The sequence below is a fragment of the Indicator indicator genome, chromosome 3 (assembly GCF_027791375.1).
Source record: "Indicator indicator isolate 239-I01 chromosome 3, UM_Iind_1.1, whole genome shotgun sequence".
Taxonomy (NCBI): domain Eukaryota; kingdom Metazoa; phylum Chordata; class Aves; order Piciformes; family Indicatoridae; genus Indicator; species Indicator indicator.
Window position 1 is genome coordinate 39,628,052 of NC_072012.1, and position 25,637 is coordinate 39,653,688.

The 25,637-nt window shown below is 39.4% G+C and overlaps 1 protein-coding gene across 1 annotated transcript in view; it reads left to right on the forward strand.

The window, feature by feature from the left end:
• Window positions 1-3,484: 3,484 nt before the first annotated feature.
• Window positions 3,485-25,637, forward strand: part of ANO6 (anoctamin 6) — a 57,471-nt gene continuing 35,318 nt past the window's right edge. Inside the window, exons 1-2 of the mRNA XM_054399986.1 lie at window positions 3,485-3,569; window positions 17,453-17,529. Of these exons, the coding sequence (XP_054255961.1) occupies window positions 3,485-3,569; window positions 17,453-17,529 (162 nt within the window). The remainder of the gene's footprint in view (window positions 3,570-17,452; window positions 17,530-25,637) is intronic.

The window sequence follows — 25,637 nt, forward strand, 5'->3', positions numbered from 1 at the left end:
GCCAAGGTAGATGGAAGAGTTTTCTCCCAGAAGAGCATGTGCTCATCTGCTTGCACTGGCCACGGTGAGAGCACGCTGGGACATTATTAACATTTTGTGTTAGAGCTCAAGCCTGATGCATCTGGAAGATGAATTTGACACAAACATCAAGCTGGCACAAACAGGCCTGGTTAGCAAAGGGAGTATTCCCCCCCCCATGACTACCTTAGAGCTGCAGCTTAGCTTTTCATGGCATTCTGGCCTTATTTTCCATTGGGGTATGTTGGTGGCAGTGTGGTAGGAATACAAAGCTGTAAAAGACACTCTACCTTTTATCTTCTTATTGCCAATGTCTGTGGGAAATAAACACTTGAAGTTAGGCAAATTGTTATCAAACAATAGATTCTGATTTATAGTTAGTTTAAGAATATAAGCATCTGACCACAGAATCCTTTGTCTTCTCCACCCCTCATATTATATTCAGGCATTCTACATCTCTTTGAAGGCTTCATAACAGGAATGTCTTGATAGCCTCCTAAGGAATTACATGGGCAGATGAAATATTTCTTTGCTTGATTCAATGGAATGATCTCTAACTGTCCTCAGCTATCCCAAATTCATGCATTTGGTAACAACACTAGCAATGTAGACAGAATTCCCTGCAAGAACTTCAGAGGTGAGATCCTAAAGCATTACTAGGAAAGAATGGGAAAAAGTTCTCAGCCTCCAAATGGCCTGGTTTCATCTTTGAGCAGTCCCCACTCCTCTGCAGGATTCATAATCACTCCTCACCCTCATTATGTACCTGGGGGAAGAAAGTCAAGTGGTGTGCGCCCCAAGGAAGTCAAGTGGTATGCTCAGGTCCCACGTTTGTATAGACATGGTTTCATACTCTGCCTCTGAGAAGAAAATTCACCTAATGTAGTAGTTAGATTATCAGGGATGGACTGCTGAGTGGCAAAGGGTGGGGAAAGGAGAAGACTTAACATTCAATTAACATCAGGCAACCTGGCACATACCATCAAATGGAACTGTAATTACTTTTCCCCATTTCTATCCTGCATCCATGTTAGAACATCTTCCTCTTCACAAGATTTTCAATTCCAAACCTTATCAGTAGAGGTGGTCCATCTGCTATACAGCAATTGACCTGTTGAAGGGCATGATATTACTGAGTGCAAAATAGGTACAGTCTAGATAGTTTTGCTAAGGAAAAAGCCATATTAATAACATAAAATATGTTACATTCATAAAAGAGTAAGACTCAGACCAGCACACCCCATTAACAGGAAGAACCAGGATAAATATGTTATATTCATAAAAAGAGTAAGACTCAGACCAGCACACCCCATTAACAGGAAGAACCAGGATAAATATGTTATATTCATAAAAAGAGTAAGACTCAGACCAGCACACCCCATTAACAGGAAGAACCAGGATAATGAAGTGGCTTTGGAAAGAGACCACATTTAGATGTATTTAATGAATACCTGATTCCAATTGGAAAATTAACAAAAATATATTAAAACACAAACTGACTGAACTTTAGGCAGCGTAGTTACAAGTCTGCTGAAGCATGAACATTCTTTAGTTGATCTTATGCCTCATTTGGTGGAAAATGCAGCTTTGTTTGTTTCTATTATATAAAGGCTGAATAATATCGAACCCTTCAATTTAGTGTTTACATTAAATAATTTCCAGATAAACCACTAGTCATCAATATTTTTTATATGTAACTGAAAATCAGAATTTTGTAGGAAATGCCACCAATCGCAGATTTTGTTTTACTTTTATAGTTTCTCTTCCTTTCACTTTTTTGTTGACGGATTTTCCTGGGCCCCTTAATCTGGTTAGTCAGGTTCTCCAGCATTTTTTAGATGTGATTTATCACGGGACATGAAATATTTGTATAGGAGGCTGCTTACAGTGCAGTCATCAGAATGAGCTGCTGCACCAGTGTCCTTCAGTACGTGGCAGCCACCACCCCTGCTCCATTCAAGTGCAGTTTGAGAGCAGTTGCTGAAGCAGGCTAAATGTCTGATAACTTGAGTGTCCATGGTGTGTTTCTGTTCCATGGGCTTCTAGCTTGGGTGGTTCTTTTGCTAGGATATCTGACTTTCACTGTGTCTACAGAAAGATCTGGGTTCTTGCTCCGCTGTTGAAACATAGATCTGTGACCTGTCCTGCAAACCGTTACTGCTTTGGGAGATTACATTCAGATATACAGAGAAAAATTTGGGATGAAAAGCATGAGCAAGAAGCACTTGAGATGCACTGAGTCTCCTATGCTGTAGTGGTGCTAATGAATTCTGGTTAGGAGAATCATAGAAATACAGAATTGTTTGGATTGTAAGGGATCTTAAAAGATCATCTATTTCCAACCCCTCTGCCATGGGCAGGGACACATCCTACTAGACCAGGTTGCTCAAGACCACATCCAGTCTGGCTTTGATGGCTTCCAAGGTTCGAGCTCCCAAAACTTCTCTGGGCAACCTGTTCCAGTGCCTCACCACCCTCATGGTGAAGAATCTCTTCTTAGTGTGTAATCTAAATCCATCTTCTTCCAGTTTGAAGCCATTACCCCTCGTCCTATTGCTACTTGCCTAGAAGGGAATAAGATCAGTGACTTTATAGTGACTTTATAGACTTTATAGACTTATAGTGGGTGAAAGATTGTGGTCTTTCCATTCTTTGTGTGAAACTATTTAACTAGAAAGTGTCATCTGGATTTCAGTCAGGGCAGAAAGTATGAGAGCCAATTATAAAATGTTGTTGGTGCAGCAACTCTGCTAAAGATGTTGGGAATCAATATTAGTAATCCAAGATCATACTGCTGTGATCTGGCATCACGAAGGACTTGAAGAACCACCACGTCCTAGTTTTGAGCCACAAGCTGCCCTGGGCAAAAGTGCAGAGATGTTTTACCCCTTCCCAAGGAGTAGAATAAAAATGCTTCACACTGTACTGGGAGTTTAAATGGAAATTCTGTTTACAAATATATACAAAAGGTATTCAGGTAAAAGGAAAACATTCACAAGTTAAGCTCAGCTCTTCACCTGCACCTATCAGGCCAAAACCTTCCAGAGCCTTTCAAAAACCTCCACCCCACTCAGCCTCAGCAGGCCCAAGAGCAGCCAAACTGTCCCCAACTAGACTCAGGTGCACTGCAGGCTTCAATGGGCTCAGTGGCATAGCTGGAAATTCACTGCCAGCCGAGGCCAGGAGAAAGCCTCTGCCCCACAAACCATAACGATAACAGCGCACATCCTGAGACGGAGAGAAGATAAGAGAAAATTTGCTGTACACTCCGTTAAGTAGAGAGATACAGGAAAATGGAATAGAATAACAGATTACAATATCCTAGGACAAACTGCCCACCCCCTGGGGCTCTCTAGCCTCTGGAGGATTTTCCATTGTGGTTGTACCAATTAATGCTTGATATCTCTTAACCTACAACACGTCCTGCCTGTGAAAAATCTGGGAATCTGTTGCTGTCAGTGGAGTGATGTTGATAGAAGCACCAAAGATGAAACCTTCGATAAGTGGAGAGAATCCTGTAGTGCAGACCAGTATCTTGACTGAAGGGTCAGGTAAAATAGGAAGCGTCGAAGAAAAGGAAAGAGTAAGGAGATGAAAATAAAGACAAAACATCCACTGAGACCTGGGGACAGGCTAAGAAATAAAGTAAATTAAAAGGGAAGAGGAAGAATTCTTGATAGTATTCATAAGGGCAAAGCCAGCTAGTGCAGCTTCTCACCTATTTATCTGGTCAGGAACTCATAAACAGTGGCATAAAGATTCTTCATCAGGTTCATCTTGGTTCATCAGGAAAATAAACTACAGCATGGGACTAAGGTAATATAACTGTGGGTGTGGCAAATTGAAATAATTTATCTGTGGGATTTGCCTCTGTATTTTTAGTATATAGTAAAAATCACAGTGTGTTCACAGGTAATTTATCCAGCAGGAGAAAAATGCTATCTTTATACCATTAATTACTTGCAAAAAATTTCCACTGCTCTGGGTTTGGCACTGCAGTTAGAGATAATAACATTTAACAAAACAAGACTGAGATTATGATCCAGAGGGCTCTAGCGTTGCCAGAGGGTTTATTAGTTTGTGTGCAATCTTAGTAAAATTAGTAGTGCTCTCTTTCTATGTGTTTTTTTCCTTAAGTAGTCTAATGGAGTTTTTATAGACATTAATGAACAAGGATGAGGTCAAACAATGCACACTTTACCCTTGTGAGCAGTCCCATTGACTAGAGTGGGAATAGCATTATTTTTGTAAATGCTATTCATAGTAGAGAATGCAGAACTAGTCCCTAATGGAGGAAATATCTTTATTAGATCTTTCATCATCTCTGTATATACTGATTTATTCTAGGAAAAATAATTAAATTCATTTAATTATTCTGCTCTCTATAAAATACAAGCAGGGATTTGCATAAAAGCTGAGTTTAATCTGTAAAATGGCAGCTGTGCTGAAGACAAACAGCCCAGCAAAAATTCTTACAATATTTGGTAAAGCTTAAACATGCAATGTATTATTAAAAAAAAAAAAAAAAAGATTAAGAAATCAATATGACCTCAAGAATAAATGAGTCACTGCTGTAGTATTGTTTTTTAACTTGTTCCTTACTGGGAGAAGTAAGGATTGAAAAATCTTCAAGGGCAATGCACTCTGGCCAAACAGAGCTCCAGGTACCTTTGTAAGTTTGTTTGTGGTTGCAGGAAGAGCAAAGGTCTATTTTAGACCTCCTGTGCTCAGAAGGTGATTTTAGGCAGAAGTTGGTTATTAAGCCACAACTGTTAGAAGAAAAATCTGAAGAGTCCCTCATTTAGTAAAACTACAAAGTATTTCCTAATTAGGAAATGAAAGTCTACTGGTTATTTCTAAACTCTTCTTACAGCACCAGAATTGCTTACAGACATAAGTCTTTGTACCTATACACACAAAGTAACTCCAAAATGCCTGGAAGTTTTGACTTTAAACTTAATATTTTCATAGTCAAAGTAATTAAAAGTATCTTTATGGGACCCTCCTGTAAACACACTGTACAACAGCTGAGTGTAGGAAATATTTTAAACCACACATGCTGAGAAACTCATTACAGAAATTCAAATATATCTCCTTTGAGATATGCAAATGTAATAGCAATGTTTTTAAACATATTTTAAAGTCAAGATATCTAATTAGATATCTCATTGATCCATAGGCATTGAAGTCTAACCAAACAGTGATCTGCAATTACAATTTGGTTAATCATTTCAGCTCCCAACGAAAAGGCTCCACAGCTGCCTACAGGCTTGGCGTTAGTGAGGAACAACACCATGGGACCAGCTTGGCTGCTGAAAGAGCTGTGTTTATAGCTTGGGGCAACTGCTGTGTGTGGGTGGCCCTCCTGTAAAACACACTGAAGGCAGAGGTCACTCATTCCCCATGTAACTGGGCAGTAATTTTGACAATATGCTTGGGGTTGATCTTGGCAAGTCTGTTCCATGGTGAAAGTGGCTTTCTTCTTTATGTTTCCTGCCTAAGGACAGTTGATTTTAGTTGCTCTGGGGTAAGAAGGAAACCAAAGCCCTCACATTACTTCAAGCAGTGAAGAAAACTCTTTCAGATTCAAGGCACTTAGGGACTGCCAGAAGTCCAGGTCCATTTGTGCAATGATGTGCTTCAGCACTGGAGCAGGTTCAAGCAGCAGTTGGAGTTGACACAAGAGGCAGGAGGTAAAATCCTCTGGCTTGTATTACAGGGATCAAACTGGATGATGTCAGCAGTACCTTCTTGCCTTACAATCTATGAGCTGCATTCACGTATTTCAAAAGGTCGTTTTTGTTCATCTCGACACGAGAAAGAGAATCTGCAGCAATGCCACTGTGGTCTCCTCTTAGAAAATATGCCAAAATTCAGCATCACCAATGTCAACAGATTATGATTAGCCTCCTAACAGACCATCACACTACTGATATAATGAGACATGTAAACAATCTTACCCACAGTTAAATGGAAAAAAAAAAAAAAAAAAAAAACCAAAAATGACTCTGTAGAGGCTGCTTGGTTTTTTTTCATCAGAAAATGGATTTTTTACATCCTCTCACTTCCACAATTTTGAAGAAATGGATTAGAATCTCAGTGGAAATGAGTTTGTGAGCAACAGTACTGAGTACATTGGCACTAGTTGTACTCTCATGAAGATCTGTGCTGCTGTATGAAATGAGCAAGCCCAATGGTTGGTCTTGTGTTATCGCCACCTGGTGTGTTCATAACATCATGAAACAGTTCAGAAAGATTCTTTATAGACACTACAGAAAAATGTCTTTCTATGCTTTCCAGAGCAAAGCTTTTATCTTCTCTTTTGTGGATATTTCTTCCACAATTTCATGGAATTACACTGTAATATAGGTGAGATAGGAGGAAAACAAGAAACAAGGAGGAAATGAGGATAGGAGGAAAACAAGAAAAATGGCTTTTTCCTCATTATTGTTGCTGCTTGATTTTGTTATAGCTGAATGGTATCTAAAATTTAAAGCCAGAAATTTCTCACCAGTGCATAGTCCTGACTTCTTTCTGCTTTGTCCTGAAATAAGCTAGCTAAATACCCGTTTTCCACATTTTATTCTAGCTGCCAAAGTGAGACTTATATTTTAAAATCCACCTGCGTTCTTTCCTGACAGGTTCTTAGACTGAATTTACTTACCACATCTGGGGTAACTAATCCTCTAGGAAGGTGCAATAGTTGTTAATGTAGAAATGGCACTTTGTGCCACACTGGCATGCACTTTGGTGGATCTAAAGCTGCTTCCACTACTCCTGCTCTGAAAGACCAGTTCACGATGGTGGTGGGTGACCATGCTGAAATTTGAAGTATGCATTACCCAGGGAATGATCTTTCTATATGCGTTGCTTACAAGTACAAATCTTAAGGAGGTATAATATCTAGGTACTCAATACCTTATTAACATTGTTGCACATCAAGCACTCAAAATAAAAAGCTCTGGCTATCCTCTAGGCAGAACTGTTGATACTTTTCCTCAGGTTTCTGTAGCATATGTTTCAGAGTGTGTAGTAATATTTCTGAGAAGATTCTACTATGCCACTTGATGGAGCGGAGGTTAATAAAAACTTACCACTCCTCACTTTTCCTAGTTCCAAGAAGTGTAAGAAACAGCTGCAGATTCAAAAGCTGTAGAAATAAATGTATGAGTTAAAAAGCCACAAGGTGATTGTTTTTATTGCCTTCATATTTTCCAAATGTGTTTGTGTACGGGTTTCTTGAACTGGTATTTTCACATGCATCTATTTTTTCCCTTTAGTTGTAGAGAGGAGTTTTCAATGCCTGGCAGAGAGAGCCTATTATTATTTTCCATCACTGCCCACATCATTATTGCTAGAAAGCTGCGTGCACACATACATCCTTCTTGTTCATGCTTCTTTTCCCAGAAAGTAATCTACAAATCTTCAAAGCCACAGTTATTTGTCATGAAAATGTCAGACCTTGACCAGCTGCAGTTGCTGGGTATCGTGAATTGAATTGTCAGCAGAAACCAGAACTTTTTCTTCACAATGATTTTAATAAGCTAAAACACACTGTGGTGTGGGGTTTTTTTCCATCATGGTACTGAATTTATACTAATTAGATTATTCTGAACTGACTTTTAAAACTTAATTAATTGATATGCAAGCTGCTAAAGAAAAGTGTCCATAGTTACTTGATTACTTTTCTTACACTTCATTTTGAAATTACTCAACAGCAGCACAGAGTTCTCCTGCACATGGACCACTAATCAAATTGTGTGATTAGGTGAAATTCTAGACTTTCAGCAAAGCGTCCTCATGCTGAATTGTAGCAATAATTGCTCCATCACTTCTGCTCAAGGGAATCTCTCAGATTCTTCAGATATAATTTCATTTCTAAACTGACTGTGTAATTAAATAATACAGTAAAGCCAGCAGTAATATTTCTCCATATTTAAGTGTAACTATTACCAGTTACCAACAGGAGCCATAAGATCCCTAATTGGCTGTGGCTAATTACATATTATGCCTGAAAAACATTGAGATTGCAACGTCAAACACTTAGAAGTTGGGCAATGTCAGTGTTGATGTTGCTCAGGCAACTTCAATTTTCCTGCCATTTGTTTGCATGCATGTTACAGATTTTAATTACACAATCACTGTTTTTTTCCGCTCTTAAGTCCACTTATTCAGCCTTATTCAGTAAACTGGTAATAATTGCAGAATTCTTTCTATCTTCTTCATTAAGAACAGGGCTCCAAGCCTTAACTCAAATTATCCAATCCTTGCACAGCAAATATTTTTTTTCTTTCTTTCTCTGTGTTTATGTGGTGCTTTTGCCACATCTGAGTGCTATATCCAGCAGGGATGCAAGCGGCAGATTGCCTAAAGCCCTTTTTAGGGATAGCTGGAGTTTCAGGAGTAGGGATGCAAGCTACTGAAATGATAAGATGTGGGGAATGTAAAACATCTCTGAATGGGTTGTGCAAAGACAAGATATTGAACAGAGACCTGCATCCTACCAGCAGGTCTTCCTAGAACATGTCTATTGCAAGGCCATGAGAAATTAACTATTTCAACCACTTTTGTATGATCAGGTCTTAACATTCTGGGTTTACAGTTGATAACCTCAATGAATTTCATACAAAGTTGTCCAAAAAATTCTCACCAATCACAAAAGCTTTGGGATTGTTTGGTTTTTGTTTTGGGTTTGTTGGGGTTTTTTTGTTGTTGTTCAGAAATAAGAGCATTTCCCAATCTTTTACATCTAACTTAGTGACAAACTCCTGAGCTTCTTGCTGTAACACCCTATGCAGTTATCTTGAAAACTCTGGAAAGCTGGGCAAAACCTTCTTCAAGTAGCTTGCTCAACTCACATGTATTAGAACCCAAAATTGGGACAAGGGCCACATCTCCATGGCTACAGAAAAATTCCTTGACAATCAGATAATCTTTCTTCCCTTCAATCATCCTACAGCCTCTGTATGCTGTCCATCTTTTGCAAAAACAAGTTAAAGGTCTGGTCAAACCTGGAGTCATTGCAGCCCCATCTTGTATAGAAAAAGAGGTAGGGTCCTGAAGAAAAAAAATAACAATTTATGCTTTATAACGAAAAATTATTTCCTTTGCTTTAAAATCCACAAGCCTCTCCTGTGCTAGATCAAATGATAACACTGTGCACTGTGTACCCTGGACGTTTTATGTAGTAAGAACAACTGCAATGGGAAGAGGATCTAATACCTTCAGTGAGGACAGGCAGTCTTGAAACAGCTCTATTCCAGTGTGATTTTGAGTTTGGAGTCTTCCTGATCCAGTCACTTGCCACATCTGGCTATAGTTTTTTTAAAAAAAATTATTTAAGAGCACTGAAAACCAAATTCTACCACGTAGAGTAGTAATAACCAAAGTGGAATGACTGACGTTAGTGATTTAATTTGCAGGTTGTAGTAAGCAGCAACCTGTATAGGGTTTTTAATCACGTTTTGAGGTTTTATTTTAAAGGCTTTCTAAGAGAAAGAGGATTTCCTTGATGATTGGTAGAGCAGTTAAGACAGTAAAACCCTTACATTCTGCTGAATCATGACATTGCTGAGGGCACCAAAGGGACTACACTCATCCCGGCCCTGGTGATGCCCAGGAGAAATGCCCACAGTGGCTGGCAGAGAGGCAAAGGCTCCTGTTAGCCAGTGACTGTATAGCTACCCTTTTGATTTGTACTTCTGGACCTGAATGCTTTTGTTACTGCCAAACACTGGTTTAGGTGCCTGCAACTCTTACTTAGTTCCATAGACACACATTTTTTTCGGCAAGTATATAGCTTAATGCACACCTAGGCTGATGTTCAATTTATTTTTCTGTTACTTCATTCTTCTTTCTTATCTATTATATACCTAACATCTTCTGCAAATCTCTCCTAATACACCTTTGGTTTTTTAAATTAGTGGATCTCACCCTCTGCCACTTGGATTGTATTTATTGCAAGAAAAAAGAACAGCAGGATGTTCTTCTTTATTCCTTTTTCAGACAAACAGATTATTCCAAGTAAAGAACAGTTTTTCTCAGGACCTAGGAACAAAACTAAAGTTGTCTGTAAACTGGTGCTGGATTCAGTGTCCTGACTGATCTCTTATGCTTTACATTCTTCATGCAGCTGAGGTAGTTTCTTAACCATAGAAACTAAGGACATGCATTTTTTGACAGCAGGAATGACAACATTTGCTCTATTCTTCAAAACCAAAGAAATAAAGTATGTGTGTGTCTCAGACTGTAACAATGTGACATACACTGCCTAAATCATTAAACAGTTTCATTTGGCAGTCCACAATACAGCAGTTTTCTACCTGATTCCTTATACAATTAAAATAAAGCTGCTTTTAATTGAAACATTCTAGAGGACTAATTTGTTGCATAAGTTTAGTATATTTAAATTACTTAACAGAGTATAACAAGGTGTGTGTGAGGAACAGAAATTGATTCAAGCTCCTGTTGCAACCTGAAAAGATTATCAGTCTGAAGCCTTCTGACTTAAACAATTTATTCCCTTATTTTTATACCCTGACAAATGAAACCTGTTTGACATGCATGCACTCAGTGTGTAACCAAAAAGTATACCAAATATCGTTCACAATTACAGCAGATACACATGTTAATACATTCTAAACCCAAAAATTGTTTCTATATCTATATCTTGCTGTTTGACAGATAAGAGCCAAAATCATTCTTTCTGAGAGCCTTTTCAGCTGAAGGTGGGTAAATTGTTTAACTTCAGAAAAAGTCCTATTAGCAACTGAAATTTTGCAGAGATGTACAGTCAACTGGTGTTTCGTGCAGACTGGACACAGACAGGTTGGTTCTGGCATGCATTGCAGCAGTTAATATGAGGAGCCAGCATTTGCATTTCAGTGGATTAGTCTGGATTCACAGAATTGTAACTAAAACACCATTACCCCAGTGCTTGTTTTCAAAACTGAAGCTGGGGCTGGTCCAGGTCTCATTGAAATGATCTAGGATTTTTGCCACAGGTTTTGGGCAAATGTCCGACTTTGAGCTCTGAACACATAAGAGCTGTGGAACAATTTGGTTACTGACTCCCCTAAACCTTCCAACTCAGTGCCTGTTAATATTTAGGCCCTGCTATTAGCAGAATCATTTCCACAAAGTCTAATTTCTTGTTCTATGGCTGACTGCTAATTAGTTCATTGTTTTCAGTGAGCTACCCTGACTCTGAGCTGGCTGTGTCAGGAGAAGGGGCGTTTGACTAGCAACACTCTGTGTTATATTTCCAGATGCATGTTTTCCTGTTTAGGGTTAGTCAAGAAAGTATTTATTTTTCAAAGTCATACCACATGTTCCCAATCCTTTGTTTGCACAGCTGTAAGAGTAGGTAACTTATTGGAAAGAAGAATCTTTCAAACAAGATAGAATCTTCTTCCAAGACAACCTTGTCGATTCCTCTGTGATCCTACAGCATTTATAGCTCCATACTGGATATGCTTGAGTGTCTGAAATTAAGATCAATGTTTTTGTTTTTGTGTGGCATAGATTAAGTTTTGGGTTGATGACACCTTCAGATCTGCTCTGAGTGAGAGCACAAAGAACATAATTTATTGACAGCTTGGAAAGCTATTTTGGCATCGGTTCTCTCATGTGCTGTAAGACTACAGACAACCATAAGAAGAGAACAAGACTTGCACAAAGAAGGCAGCTGTATGAATCGTTTATTAACTATAAATAATAGTTTATAAAATATAGTTTGGTATAAAAATATTTCATTTTCACTTCCTTATGTTTACATGGAACTTCCTGTGTTCCAGCTTGTGCTTGCTGCCCTTTGTCCCATCCCTGGGCACCACTGAACAGAGACTGTCCCCACTGTCTTGACATTCACCCTTTAGATATTTATAAGTACTGATCAGATCCCCTTTCAGTCTTCGGTTTTCTAGGCTAGATACCCCTGTGTGTCTCAGCCTTTTTCCGTAAGAGAGATACTACAGTCCCCAAATCATCTTTGTAGCCTTCTGTTGGACTCTCTTCAGTAGTTCCCTGTCTCTCTTGAGCTGGAGATCCCAGAACTAGACACAATATTCCTGGTGTAGCCTCACTAGGGCAGAGTAGCAGGGGAGGAGAACCTCCCTCAACCTGCTGGCACACTTAGCATGCACCCCAGGACAGCACTGGCCTTCTTGGACACAAAAGCATGTTGCTGGCTTATGGGTTAACTTGCTGTCCACCAGGACTTCCAATACATAACTTCTCAGAAAGTGAAAAATATGGGCTTTAGTAGAATCTATTATTCAAAAAAGGTCCACAGGTACAAAATAAAACTAAACTCGATACATTCCAATCAAATGACTGAACTGAAAAGAAGGAATTCTAGAAAGTGCAAACCAATAGTATTTTTGTGGGATGAAGCGAAACTTGAAAATTTGTGATCATAATGGCTGCCTCCTGTGTGAGAGAAGACTGCATCCCAGAGAAGAGCTAGTCTGGAAAAGTCTCTTCAACAGGCCTTTAACAATCAAAAAGATCCCAGTAACAAAGTCATCTAGCAAGGAGCAAACAGACCTACATTTTGGAAGGATAAGCTAAGACATTATTTTCTTAAGTCTTTGTGTTTATTCATTTACTCTGTGAAGTGAAACAAATTAGGTTAACTTACCATTCTAGCTAAGGAGGATTTGACAGGGAGTTTTCATATGAAATTGTTTAGGTGATTAAAAGAAACTATTTTATATGTGGCTTAATACATAAGGATCAAATCCATCAAGGAACAGGATCATATACTTCAGTACCATCATTCTATTATTTTTGACCAAGAGAGAGGACTGGACAGTCTTAAGGAAGCTGCCATCTACATCAAGTCACTCTCAGTACAGTAGCTGCACTGCAGTCCCCAGCTGGTATTCAGGGGTGATTCTGGATCTTTAGATTAATTCACCTGCTTATGATGCTCTTGCCTCTTAATTATTTTCAGTTTTGATAGAGTGGTTGCCATTTTTCATGCGGTTGCCTGTTTTGGATATGTCAATAGTCATCTTTTTTGAGGATATGAATCTCACGGAAACATCAGATCTATTCCAGACAGCAGTAGTTTGGGGTTTTTTATTAAATAAGGTGAAAATGATTTTTCCTGATTAGAGGACTCTATTCATATCTAGTATTTTATCACGTGGCTCCTTGTGGCTTCTGACAGTACCCGTGAGATGAGGCTTTTTGCTTGGTTCTCTCTTGGGTGCCGTGTGTGATGGTATCACAAAACCAATCTGTTAACATAACTGCAGGCAGCCTGCCGATATGGAGAGATACTACCACAATGTTGGTGTCTTTTCTGAGGAGGTGTGTGATGAAGGATCAGCTCTACATAGACAGCAGTATCTGGGCAAAGCCATCATTGCATTTTCTTGTTTATTCCTGCAGATAGGAACAATCTGATTCCATCCAGTTCTCTGATAATTTGCCTCACACTGGCAAACCTGATATAGTCTTCTCATTTGAGTTTTCATTAGAACAGATAGAATTAACTAATAACTATTTTTCCTGTTCTAATGTGGTGGCAGGGCTGTCAAACAAGTGTTTTGGGGAATGTGTTGATTCAGATGAGAATTGTATGTAAATATTTCCTGGTATTTTTTCAGTCAGTGAAGTTTTTTGTTATTAATTTTCTTCACAATCTATTTGAGGTTTAGAAGAGCTTAGTGTGTCTAATTAGGTACTTGTGTTTTTATGTTTCTATATGAATCACAGAGTCGTAGAATTGTCAGGGTTGGAAGGGACTTCAAGGATCATCCAGTTCCAACCCCCCTGCCATGGGCAGGGACGCTTTCCACTAGATTAGGTTGCCCAGAGCCCCATCCATCCTGGGCTTAAAAAATTCCAGGGATGGGGCTTCTACCACCTCCCTGGGCAACCTGTTCCAGGGTCTCACCACTCTCATGGTGAAGAGCTTCTTCCTAACATCCAATCTGAATCTAACCATTTCTAGTTTTTTTTTTCCATTCCCCCTAGTCCTATCACTACCTGACACCCTAAAAAGTCCCTCACCAGCTTTCTTGTATGCCCCCTTCAGATACTGGAAGGCCATGATAAGGTCTCAGAGCCTTCTCCTCTCCGGACTGAATAACCACAACTCAGTCTGCCTCCATAGACATACGCAGTGAATGTTTGTTGTCTAAGGCACAGCTACATGAGGGCAGTGCTGTGAGCAAAGCTAGAGCATGGGTTTGAAGCATGGCATCTGCTCACTATTCTTTGTTAAATGTCTGCTACCTCCTATGCTTTCCATCTTCATTTGCTGAGGGACAGCATTGTGCATGGAGCCAGATAATGCAGATCAACTGATGTGCCCCAGCACTGTGGTCTAGCTTTGCAGCAACTTTTTTTCTGTAACCATATTGTAAACTTCTCTGCTTATGGAGGGGGTCCTCTATGCATCAGGCAAATCCCACTAAGGGGCTGAGCAGATATTCTTGAGCATGTCCATTTTGTACACAGGAGAGCACAATATTCTCCATATAAGTACAAGATTTGAGAGCTACACTTCATAGAACTTCTGTGACAGTCAGTACATCTACAAAATACTCTGAGGGAAGTGAGAGGTGATATGATACTTGTATCAAAGCAGCAATGCCTGGATTCCAGACATTTCTTCCTGGCTTTACATTCATGATTGCTCATGAAGTACCATGTTCAGTGGCAGGGCTGAGATCTTGTCCTTTGCAGTGTCTCACAGGTTTGTTAAGGAAAGTGAAGTACCAGGCACTATGCGTTTGGTGTTGAAAAACATTTTTTGACTTCTCAGAAGAATTGTGTGTCTATTAATATGGCTTATGTAGGTGATTTAAAAGGTTAAAGACTGCTGCTGCCTTTTTTATTATTCTTATTATTTCCATTAGAGCAAATCAATGATGGCCAAGATTTTTTTCTGACACAAATAGTTTGTTTACTTCAGGCATGTTTGACAATGTCCTTTCTTATAGAGCCAGTCCCATTAAGAAGTGAGAGTGGCAGGTCCCTTTTCACATGAGTCCTTTCATTGGACCTATGGCCCAGGGACTGTCGTAAGCAGTACACTAAGCAGTGTTAAAATGCTAAATATTGATAAAATTGTATAGTGTGCATGACAGTCACCATATCATGGGGAAGATATGAGAATCCGAGGCAGAAGCAAATTATACTCATGCATAAATTCCCTCAGAGGATATTCCTGGCCAGCCCCAGATCTAACAGGAGTTGGCAGAACTGGATTTACCCTTCCTGCTGTGAATGCCACTTTCCCCCCTTCTCTTCAGTTTTGGCTGAAGGGATTTCTAGACAGCACTGGTGGGGGTGTGTTGTAGTTATACACTGTGAGGACTTAGCAAAAAGGTCTTTTTAACTTAGGATTCTTGTTACTGCAGTTCAGTGGCTGACAGCAGTCTTCATATCTGTGCCCACATCTCCTTATTTCATGTAACGGCACACAGAATTTCAAAGCAGATGTTTATATTTGAAGGCAATGTTTATATTTCCCCTTCAATCTGCTCATTATGTGAGCAGAAACATTTCCTGTTCTGTGAGTTTTCAGAAGCACTTTGTATCTGGATATCTTTGCATCCAGATAGGGAATAAAGAATGTCCTAAGTAATGTGAGGTGATTCTCATTACACTGACACCAAGTAAATGCATTTGCCCTTCTCATGCTAGTCTGTGCTGAACCTATCAAAATATAATACTGTGCATATGCAGCAATCTTGCAGTAGCTGCTGAGATATGCTCACATTTTCTGAGTCCTCATACTATGATTTTGCCATATGATGTTTGTATGCTGCACAACTCCACATTTTTTTTTCTCTTTTTTTAAAATGCTGGGTAATGTTTCTAAAGATGTTAACATTTGAGAGAGCCCAGTTAACTTTGAATATTCAACTGGGCCAAACTTTGAGTTACAACTCAAATGTTTCTGAAGTGATGTCGGTGGAAAAATCCGGGGGCTTGCTTTTGTCTGCTTCCTAGAGGAAACACTATCACCACAGTAGAGATCTGGAAACTCACAGCTCAACATCTGGAAAAAAGTATGTAGCTAACTCTGTGAAAGGCTATTTAAACCAGAGAATTCATCTACTTAGAGGCCATGAGAGAATTCTGTTGATTTTTAAGGAGCAGTCTGGTTGTGCTCTAAGTGTTTTGATCTATCCTGAGCTGGCACAAATGAGCATCATCAATGAAAAAAAAAAAAAAAAGAAGCTTCTTAATAATTTTTCAGAATTTGGCCACCTATCCATGAAGATTTTAAGCCAAAAAAAAAAATACCCCAAACCAGGCATATCAGCTATGTTTGCACTGGCGTTGTAGCAAATGGGTGTTTAGCTATCTTAAAAGTACTATAGATTAGATTATTTTATAGTTTGGGGATTTTCTTTTAATATAATATTTTTGATAAGTTGAGTCTATCCTTTCCAGACAACACTGGCATTTAGGTTCCATTGTTAATTGTGACCCTCTCCTCAGTGCAGGACAGACTTAGCTAAATCACTTCCCTGTTTTGAGGATCTATAAATAACACTTAGGGTCCATCTGCTTGCCACACATAGGCAGAAAGCAGCCTTCTTCCTTTGGCTGCTTGATGTTATCTTCAGCCTCAGGATGTTATCTGACTTCTTCTTAAGGCTCAAAAAATATTTATTAAGAAACTAAATCCAGTATCTTGCAGAAATTGTAGAACTTCTGTAAGTTATTTTCAGCAGTTTTATTAGGATGATTTTGCATGTTAGGCAGTGCTTGATCTGGTGGCCATTTTTCCCAGTATGATTGATAATGGTATCATGGAGCAGGATACTTCACAAGACCTTTTGTTTTCTTTTTCTTTTTCTTTTTTTTTAATGCTATATTTCAGGAAACCAATTCCATTTGCAGGTCATCATTTTTTAACAGGAATTGCAGAAATGGGTGAGGAATTGCTGGGAGATCAATATTAAACTTTTAGATGTGTTATTAGGTTATGTGAAAATCATTCTTGCTGTAGAGTGAATGTTATAGAACCATTGCCTGTATCACATCCATTTCAGATGAATTCCCTGGTACTGTTTTTTTCTTACTGCCTGACCAGTACAGTCCACATTAATTAAGGTTCATATGATAGTCTTATTCATTAAGAGATGAACATAACAACTGCTAGAGTGTGGACAGAGTTTCTGAAACACTAAATAATACTAGCAAAGGGATGTTTTATATCACTGTAGCTTGGTCAGGATGCTCTCCTAGCATTAACTTGTCATCCTGGTGAAATTTAGGTTTTGCTCTCTTGCAACCTGCTGATTATAACTGAAGTGTGAGACACCTATGTTCCATTTCTGAAACAGAACTAAGTAAGTGCAATAAAGTAGTTGATCCAAAAATCATAAATACCATTTTTTTAAAAATCCACATACCAGACAAAACACTAAAAATGTTTTTATTTTTTTGTGTTTGTTTTCAGTCTTGGAGCTGAACCAGGTGGTTATTCCCACTTACGGAACTGTGTCAGATCAGCAAAACCTTCATACTCCAGAATGGGTGGGTACTTCTTTACTTTAACTATGACTACCTGTAATGTTTTTTCTCATATAGATATGGCAGCCAGTAGCTGTTGCAGAAGATTAGCATTCCTTTGCATTTGCAACCCATGCTGTCCACCCATGTGACTCTGAGTTGCTCTGTCTCTGTTTCCCTGAAGGTACCTGGAGTCACTGACTCATATGAAAGTGGAAGTTGATGTCAACACTGGATTTAAAAGTAACCAGTATATATTGTCTATAAACTGATGCACACACATTCACCTTCTCTCTATATGTTTAGAATTTCTCTCTGTGTACACAAGGATGAATCGTTATGAACACACCCTCCATATAAACACACTTCCCTTATAAATTCATACACACCCAGCTATTAGTTGGTGAGATGTGGGTTGAGGGTTTATTTTTACAGAAAGCTTAGAGCCACCAAGAAATTCCTTACTCCAATCAGAGGCTGAAATGGCAAGAAGAAAAAAAGACCTGTAGGTGTCCATTCCCTTTGGTCAAAGTTCAAGTTCACCTGCTTGCCAAATTTTTTCTACAGCTAAAAGACTTCTGGTGCTAGCTCAAGATCCTCTCCCTCAGATGACACTTATCTCTAAATGCTGTCCAGTTTACCTCAACAAGCTCTGCTGTGGCATATGCTTTGCCAATCTGATGTCCAGCTGGCATGCTGACAAGCTGAATTTTATTTGTTCCTCTAGAATAGCACAAGTGTGGTCTGAAGTTGCACAAGGAGATAGGTACGATTTTAAAAAGGTGTATATACTTGTCTTAAATGTAGTAAAGCACCTCCATACAAACAAACAAACAAACCAAAACAAAACAAAAAGCAGCCTGTTCTGTGTTTCATTACTCTAATGAGACAGGCTTTGAGTGTGTACAGGTTGTCTTTTCTAATCAAGCTACCTCTGCAAGTGGCTCAGTGTTACAGAACAAGGCATAAAGAACAGATTCAACAGTGTCAAACGTCGCTTGTCTGACCATTTAATTTTGAGTATCTACGAGCTTCAGGATGGTTTTCACATAGAGAAATCATTCAAGGCATTATTGCAATACCTGATGTATTGCATCAAGTAATGAGATCTGGAGCTGGTTTCCAGTCAGCCCTGTCCAAGGTTGAAATTTGTTTGAACCTGCTTGTGCTTGTGCATTTCAGCCTCCTCCTACTGCTTCCAGTTATTCCTTTAGCTTGGACAGAGGAGTTCTGTTATGACTGTGCAGGTCCAGGTCCTGATGATTCCTCTGCCTATAAGGGAATACAGTTGTTTTCTTTATATAACTAGGAGAACATACAATACCATGAAAAATGAACCAAAAAGTTAAAATATGTAAATCAAGCATTCAAATACAGGAGACTGAATTAATCCAGCCTATATATATAATGACTGCAGGTGTTCAGAAAATTTATATTTTGACCTGTCCACCATTCATGTCAAACTGAAATGGGAAACAGAGTCATAAATGAAAGATATGAAGGTTTTCCCTGGTGGTAGTGTATTTCAAAAACAGTGTAAGCAAAAAGATAGATTCAGTCTTTGTGGCACCAAGGTGCCAGCTTATGTGGCAAAGTACTTGTCATAGTTCCAGGTAAGGCAGGGGCTGTTCATGCCTCTGATAGAGGAAACACATACCCAGACTACCCAGAAATCAACTTCCTCTCAGGAGCTGGATACCCTCACCTCCCCTGTCCTGGCATTTGGTGGCAAGGTGTTCTTCATTTAAAGATGCTTTGGTCTCTGGAAAAACATATTTTGGATCATGAAGTGGAACCAAGAGTTTCCATTTCCCATCTGAGTTCTCTGACTAGGATTTTATAAAAATCCTTCTCAGAGTCTTCTTGTGATTCAATGAAAAAAAAGAAATATTTATACACAGTGAAATAGCAACTAAGCAGCTGGAATATCCCATAACTTGTGGTTAGAAGAGTCTCCTCTGAGACTGTGCCTCTGAGCAATCTTGGTAGAATTTATTTTTATTTCTACTGAAAATCAACTGTCAAAATAAAGTTTTATTTTTGGTTGCTGATTGTCACCAGCAGTTGTCATTTCTGCTCAGTTTTAGTAGCATCTTTTCTGCACTGCTCCTTCAGTGTCAGGTCCTCCTTGTCAGCCTCTGGGCACTTTCAGTGGGTTGGAGGGGGCAGAAAGATAAAATTTAGATCTACTAAGCCTGCTTGTGAAATGGATGAATGCTAAAGACTAAAGTCTTTTGCCTGTCGTATAAACTTAGATCAAGCTTTGAAGATGGAAGTATTCTGGAAATTTTATTTGGCTTTGCAAGTCATTCTGGAGTAGCCAAAACTGAGTTATTGTCTAACACTCAACATGAACTGCTATGTGCACTTGCAGCCCAGAAAGACAGATGTGTCCTGGGCTGCATCCAAAGAAGTGTGAACAGCAGGATAAAGGAGGTGATTCTCCCCCTCTACTTTGCTCTTGTGAGACCTCATCTGTAGTATTGTGTCCAGTTCTGGTGCCCCCAGCATAAGAAGGACATTGAACTGATTGAGCTGGTCCAGAGGAGAGCCACGGACATGATCAGAGGGCTGGAACACCTCCCCTGTGGGCACAGGATGCAAGAATTGGAGCTGTTCAGCCTGGAGGAAACAAGGCTCGGGGAGACTTTATATTGGCCTTCCAGTACCAGAAGGGGACCTACAAGAAAGCCAGGAAAGGACTTTTTACAAGGGGCCTATAGTGTTAGGACAAGAGGGTATGGGCTGAAGCTTGAGGGGGTAGACTTAGACTAGCTATTAGAAAGGAATTCTTTACAGTAAGGGTAGTGAAACACTGGAACAGGTTGCCCAGGGAGGTCATGGATGCCCCCTCCCTGGATGTGTTCAAGGCCAGGCTGGGTAAGGCTTTGAGTCCCTGCCCATGGCAGGAGGGTCAGAACTAGATGATCTTTAAGGTCCCTTCCCACCCAAACCATTCTATGTTTCTATGATTGTAGTAAACGCAGTCCTGTTCTTCTCATGGTGCTGTCTCCAATTAGAGGACCACGTGCAAGATCCCTGACTCATTTGACACATGAGTAGGACATTAATCTTCTAAAAGCCCACATTCTGTGAGGATATTGTTTGCAGTACTTCAGCAAGATGTAAATGTGGCAGGAAATCACAAGGAAGGAGTGAAACTTTCTCATAACTAGAGAAACTGAGTTTGGTGCTAGATAATTGGATTTTATCCTTGCTCCTTTTTGGGCAAGACTTCCAAAGCCACATCCAGCTTTTATTTATTTCTTGAATGTCCAAGAGGAACATCTGTCCCATGTTTGCGTAAGTTTAATGTAGTCATATACAAACCTGAAAGTGAGTGTATTGCTCTTTGAGGAGAGAGAATTGCTGAGCTCTCTGAAAAGATGTCACTGTCCTGGTGTCTCAATCTGGAACTTCAAATTTAGGAGACAGTCAACAGATTTTGACATTGATCTCTAGATGCCTTATGTGATCACTGTTAAAATGAGGGTTATACTGTTACTTTTTCTCCTGGAAGATCTTGTAAAATAATTTCCTCAACAATCATGGAACACTGAGAGGCCTAGTCAGAAGGAAATCCCTATTTTAAGCATTTAAGCTATTTAGATAAGGCATTGAATAAAAATAATGAGTATTCCATAACAACCACAAGAAGGGTAGAAGTATGATGTGTGGTTTTGCAATTAAATCGTGTGTTATAAACAGCATGTGCAAGGAAGACAGAACGGCATAGACAGCATTAATTCTAGCCTTATCCATCTTTCAGATGTTTCATTTTGCAGTTTCTCTGCTTTATAGGTAGATAGTTTGAATTTGGATGTAACAGTAAGATCTTTTTAGAATTAACATCTGCAGAGGGGAAAAGAACTTCAAATTGTCTGTTGCTGCTGCTCCTCAAACACAATTTGTTCAATGAGAATGCTTCAGGGAAGTCTGAAAGAGTGAATTTCTCAGCTCCTGCATCCCAGTAAAGGTGGGAGGTGCTGTGTTTTCAGCAGAGCCTGGTTTTCAGCAGACTACTGTCTTCACCTTTCTTTAACAGTAGGGCCGTTTGGTCTCTCTCTAATCAGGAGTGACTGGAATTCCTTCTGCAGCCAGCAGCGACCTGACGCTCAGGCAGGAAGTCAAGTGGGTGTCTGGTCCAAACTTAGCTCAGGGGACAAGACATCCCAATGCCTGGCCAGTTACCAACCACTCTCTGCTCACAAAAACGTATGACTGCACTGAAGCCTTGTATTTTTCTAGTTTTAGTCTCAGTTTATTTGTTTGCTGTGCAGCAAGAATTTCTTTGCATGTTGAGGAAATGAAAAAAAAAAAAAAAGACCAAAACAACCAAAACCCACCTTTCTTCTGATTAAGTGCTTGCTAATAATCTCACTGTTGCTAAAAGCAGAACTAAAACAGTCCCCTGTTGTTATTAGCAAATATGAGTCACAAGGAAATGTGTTAAAGGTACAACAGTTTTGTGGCCCTGTGGAGACAAACATTAGTACATGATATGCAAATAAACGTGTATCTTCCAGAAGTATCTTTTATATTGCCTATATCTTATTCTTCCAGAAGTAAATGCTTGTGTTGGTCTTAACAACAGAAAGCTCTCACTATTGGTCACTCAGAACATAAAAGTAATAAAGATCTTGTTTTATAGCTGTGATAGTAAGAAGAACTTTATATTTCTGTAACATTTTCTTCAGATGTCCTCAAAGCACTTTACAAACAATTATGTTTCATGATATCCTGCTAATATAATTAGTCTCTTTTTTGTTTACTTGATTTCAAGTTTCCTCAGGCCTTTAGAGAGAAATAACCATGCTCCTGAACAAAGACTTTGAAATTTTCACCTATGTAAACCCCACAACTGAAGTGTATGTAACCTGTGGGTCCTGCATACTCTGGAGGGAGAATTCTTTGCAGGTGCTTGTCAGCAGAGGTAATGTTGCACAGGCTCTGCTTTGCTCTTGTTTCCCAGTACTGATTTATTCCCTAGCTTGCTGCAGGAAGGTCTTTTGGAGCATATCTGAAAATTATGTGAGGTCTCAGAGAAGTAGCTTATCCCTCCAGTAACAATTACATTTGGTGCTATTGACAGTCACACCAAAAGCTCATGCAGGCTTTTACCCTTTCAGTTAGATAAGTCACTCCTGCAGAATCTCTTGTTATTTAAAAAAAAAAAAAAATCAGCTTACAATGCTGTGCTTGTTCAGGGTGCAGTAAACAATAAATAACTGCAATTCTTATGAACATATTTTTCTTTGTTCTTGCTTCTGTGCTGCCCTTCCCACCACTATCCCAACTGAATGTTTAACACTATGCCCAGAGAAGCCTGGAAAAATGAAGACAGGTTTCTTAGTAACATCATTGTTTTTCCTCCTCTGGTGCAGAGCACAGCTGTTGCTGAAGGGAGCTTTCTACTAGTGTGGTCTCCTTTCATCTTCTGCTACAGGCATCACATGTAGCCATGACTACAGGAAGCATCTCAAGAGTAAGACACAGCAACTCCCCTTAGATATTGGAAACCCTGGTTGTACATGTGGAGGAGCACATCATAGTCTCCCTCCTGAAGAGCTCTGAGTGAAGAGGCTGAGGGTTGGTTCCAGAATGTGGTCCCTTGAAGCCAGATCAGTCACCACAGCCTTTACAGCTCTATCTGGAGGGTTAAGCTTGTCTTCGTGTCTCTCTTGTCCCTTCTTTAAGTGTCACTCTGTCCCAGGAGCTGGGAAAGGAGATGCTGTCTGACAACATCCTCTTGTGCTGGATTGCTAAAGGGCACAGGAAGCTCCTTAATCCTTTGCTGAGGTGGTCACAGCAGGTGTGCATGGCAAGGGCCACTCAGGGCTGGTTGGGGATCTTCAGTGTGATTGCATCAGTGCAGTGCTTCCCAGATTCAGTAGGATCCCACCTGATGTATGTTGGTAGCTAGGACCTGTCATGGGTTGAACGTGCTGCTGATATTCAATACCATGATGCCATCATGCCATCTTCAAAATGAAATTGCTGGCTGAAGCAAAGCATGATGGTGCTTGAAGTTCAGATTGTAACATGAGAGGCTTCCTGTTGCAGTTGCTGCTTCCAGTGTCTGGATTTGGGGTGTTGGTCTTGTCTGCTGGGCTGGCTGTGGGTTGGGTGGGCCAGGGAGTGGTGGGGGTAAATCACTGGCTTCTGCTGCTGCTTCTGCATTTTGCTGTGCTTTTCTGCAAGTGGGCTAAGGTAGTTGTGCATTGTATTATCTCATTCTCAGTAAAGCTCTCTGTCTCAATCCAGATTTGTTTTTTTGTGTGACTTTCCCTTACTTCTATGTCAGGGGAGTGGGGCTTGTGAGAGCAGGCTGTGTTAACACAGGACAGGACCCAAGCAGTGGGTCTGTAGAAAAGGGACTGGGTGCTGAGGAGGTACTGTGTGCACCATACAGGTATGTTGGCTTTTTGTTACTGCAGGCTGCCTCCAGTCTGAGTCATAGTATCATAGAATCCTGAGGAGCAGCTGTTGCTCACCTGATCATCCCTACTCTGAACTGAAACACAGAGGTACACCCACATGAAATGTGGCCATGCTGCCTCTAGGCTAGCCCACAGAGGTGCAGCCTAAGTGTTCCAAAAAGCTTTATTCATGACCAGGTCCTCTTCTCCTTCAGATTCCTTTTGTTAATAAAGCAGCTAATAGTTACCTGTCTCTCAGTGGCACACAAGTCGTTGATTGTACAGCATTTGGAGAATTCAGAAGCGCTGCAGAGTATGTACTAAATATAATTAGTATTTTACAGCTAAATGTACTGTATTTTTTTGTTTATTAATGGTGTTAATCAATATTAACCTCCCGTTCACTAGGGTATTATTATAACATTAGAGTGCACAACCAATTGCCTCCATCACTACTTAAAATGTGATTATGCTGAGGCTAAGAAAATTAGATAGTGCAGTAAGCAGACCCTGTGTTTGTTTCTTCCAAAACAAAGAGGTATCTGTGGACCTGTTCATTATTTTGGGTTATAGTTTGCTACTGATACTGATGAAAAATTATGTATTGGAATTTCATCCCCATTAAGTTATGTGTCTATCCACATGAGGTTGTGTGCATTTGTATGATAATATTTGTAATACTGACAAATGATATTACATATTAAAAAAAAAAAAAAACAACAAACCTTGTCTCAGAGGATTTATTAACTTCAAAGTGCACACATCTTTTTGGTTTCCAGTCCTGTTTTTCCCCTGGTAATTATGTTGAATAATATATGATTTTTTCATTGCACACTATCCAGTAGAGCTTGCAAGATACAGCACACATCTCATTTAACGTGGCTGTCAAAACCTTAACTATTGCATTCCCATTTGCATTTTATTTCTTCCTTTTAATTGAGCAACATCTAATGTTACATTATTATTATTTATTTGTGTGGGTCTCAGTCTTGCTATTTTAAGTATTCAGCTTAAAGAGCCAATTCTTTATTGTTTTATTGATACACAAAGTGTCTATGGATAGGTAAACTGAACAAAGCCCTCATGATTACAACCAAAGAGATCACAGTTAAGAAGTTAGCCTCACAAGTATGAACTTCTGTTTATCTGGAATCATGCAGCCCAGGATTTTTAATCTTTCAGCTATATTCCATTACATATATGCCTAGTTTTTTATATATCTATATCTATATCTATATATACATACACACACATATGTATATGGTAACATGTATATACTCATGTGAATGAAATCATGTGTGTAAATAAACTAATGAGTCAGAATATTGAATTAAGAGGCAGTCGTTATGTCTGATTATTGACAATCCTATTAACTCAGTTACTTCTTTTACATGCTAGCTTCATAAGCTTAAAGGAGGCTATGTTTAAAGGAAAATTATTTAAGTGATGAAGTTAGGCAATCAGAAATTATGATCAAAACTTACTAGATCAAAACTTGATCTGATGATTGCTGTATGCCATTTCTTTCCTTTCTGTCCTGTGGTGCAAGTTAAAAAAACTTCAAAGCTATTACAATTTTTTGTGCTTTTCATGTGCTTGAATTTCACAACTGAACTCTGCATCCTTAAACATAAGTTATTATAATGCTGTTTCTAAGATTCAAAAGATGAAGAAGGCCAATTAAAAAACGTAGTTTTTGAGTGGCAACACTTC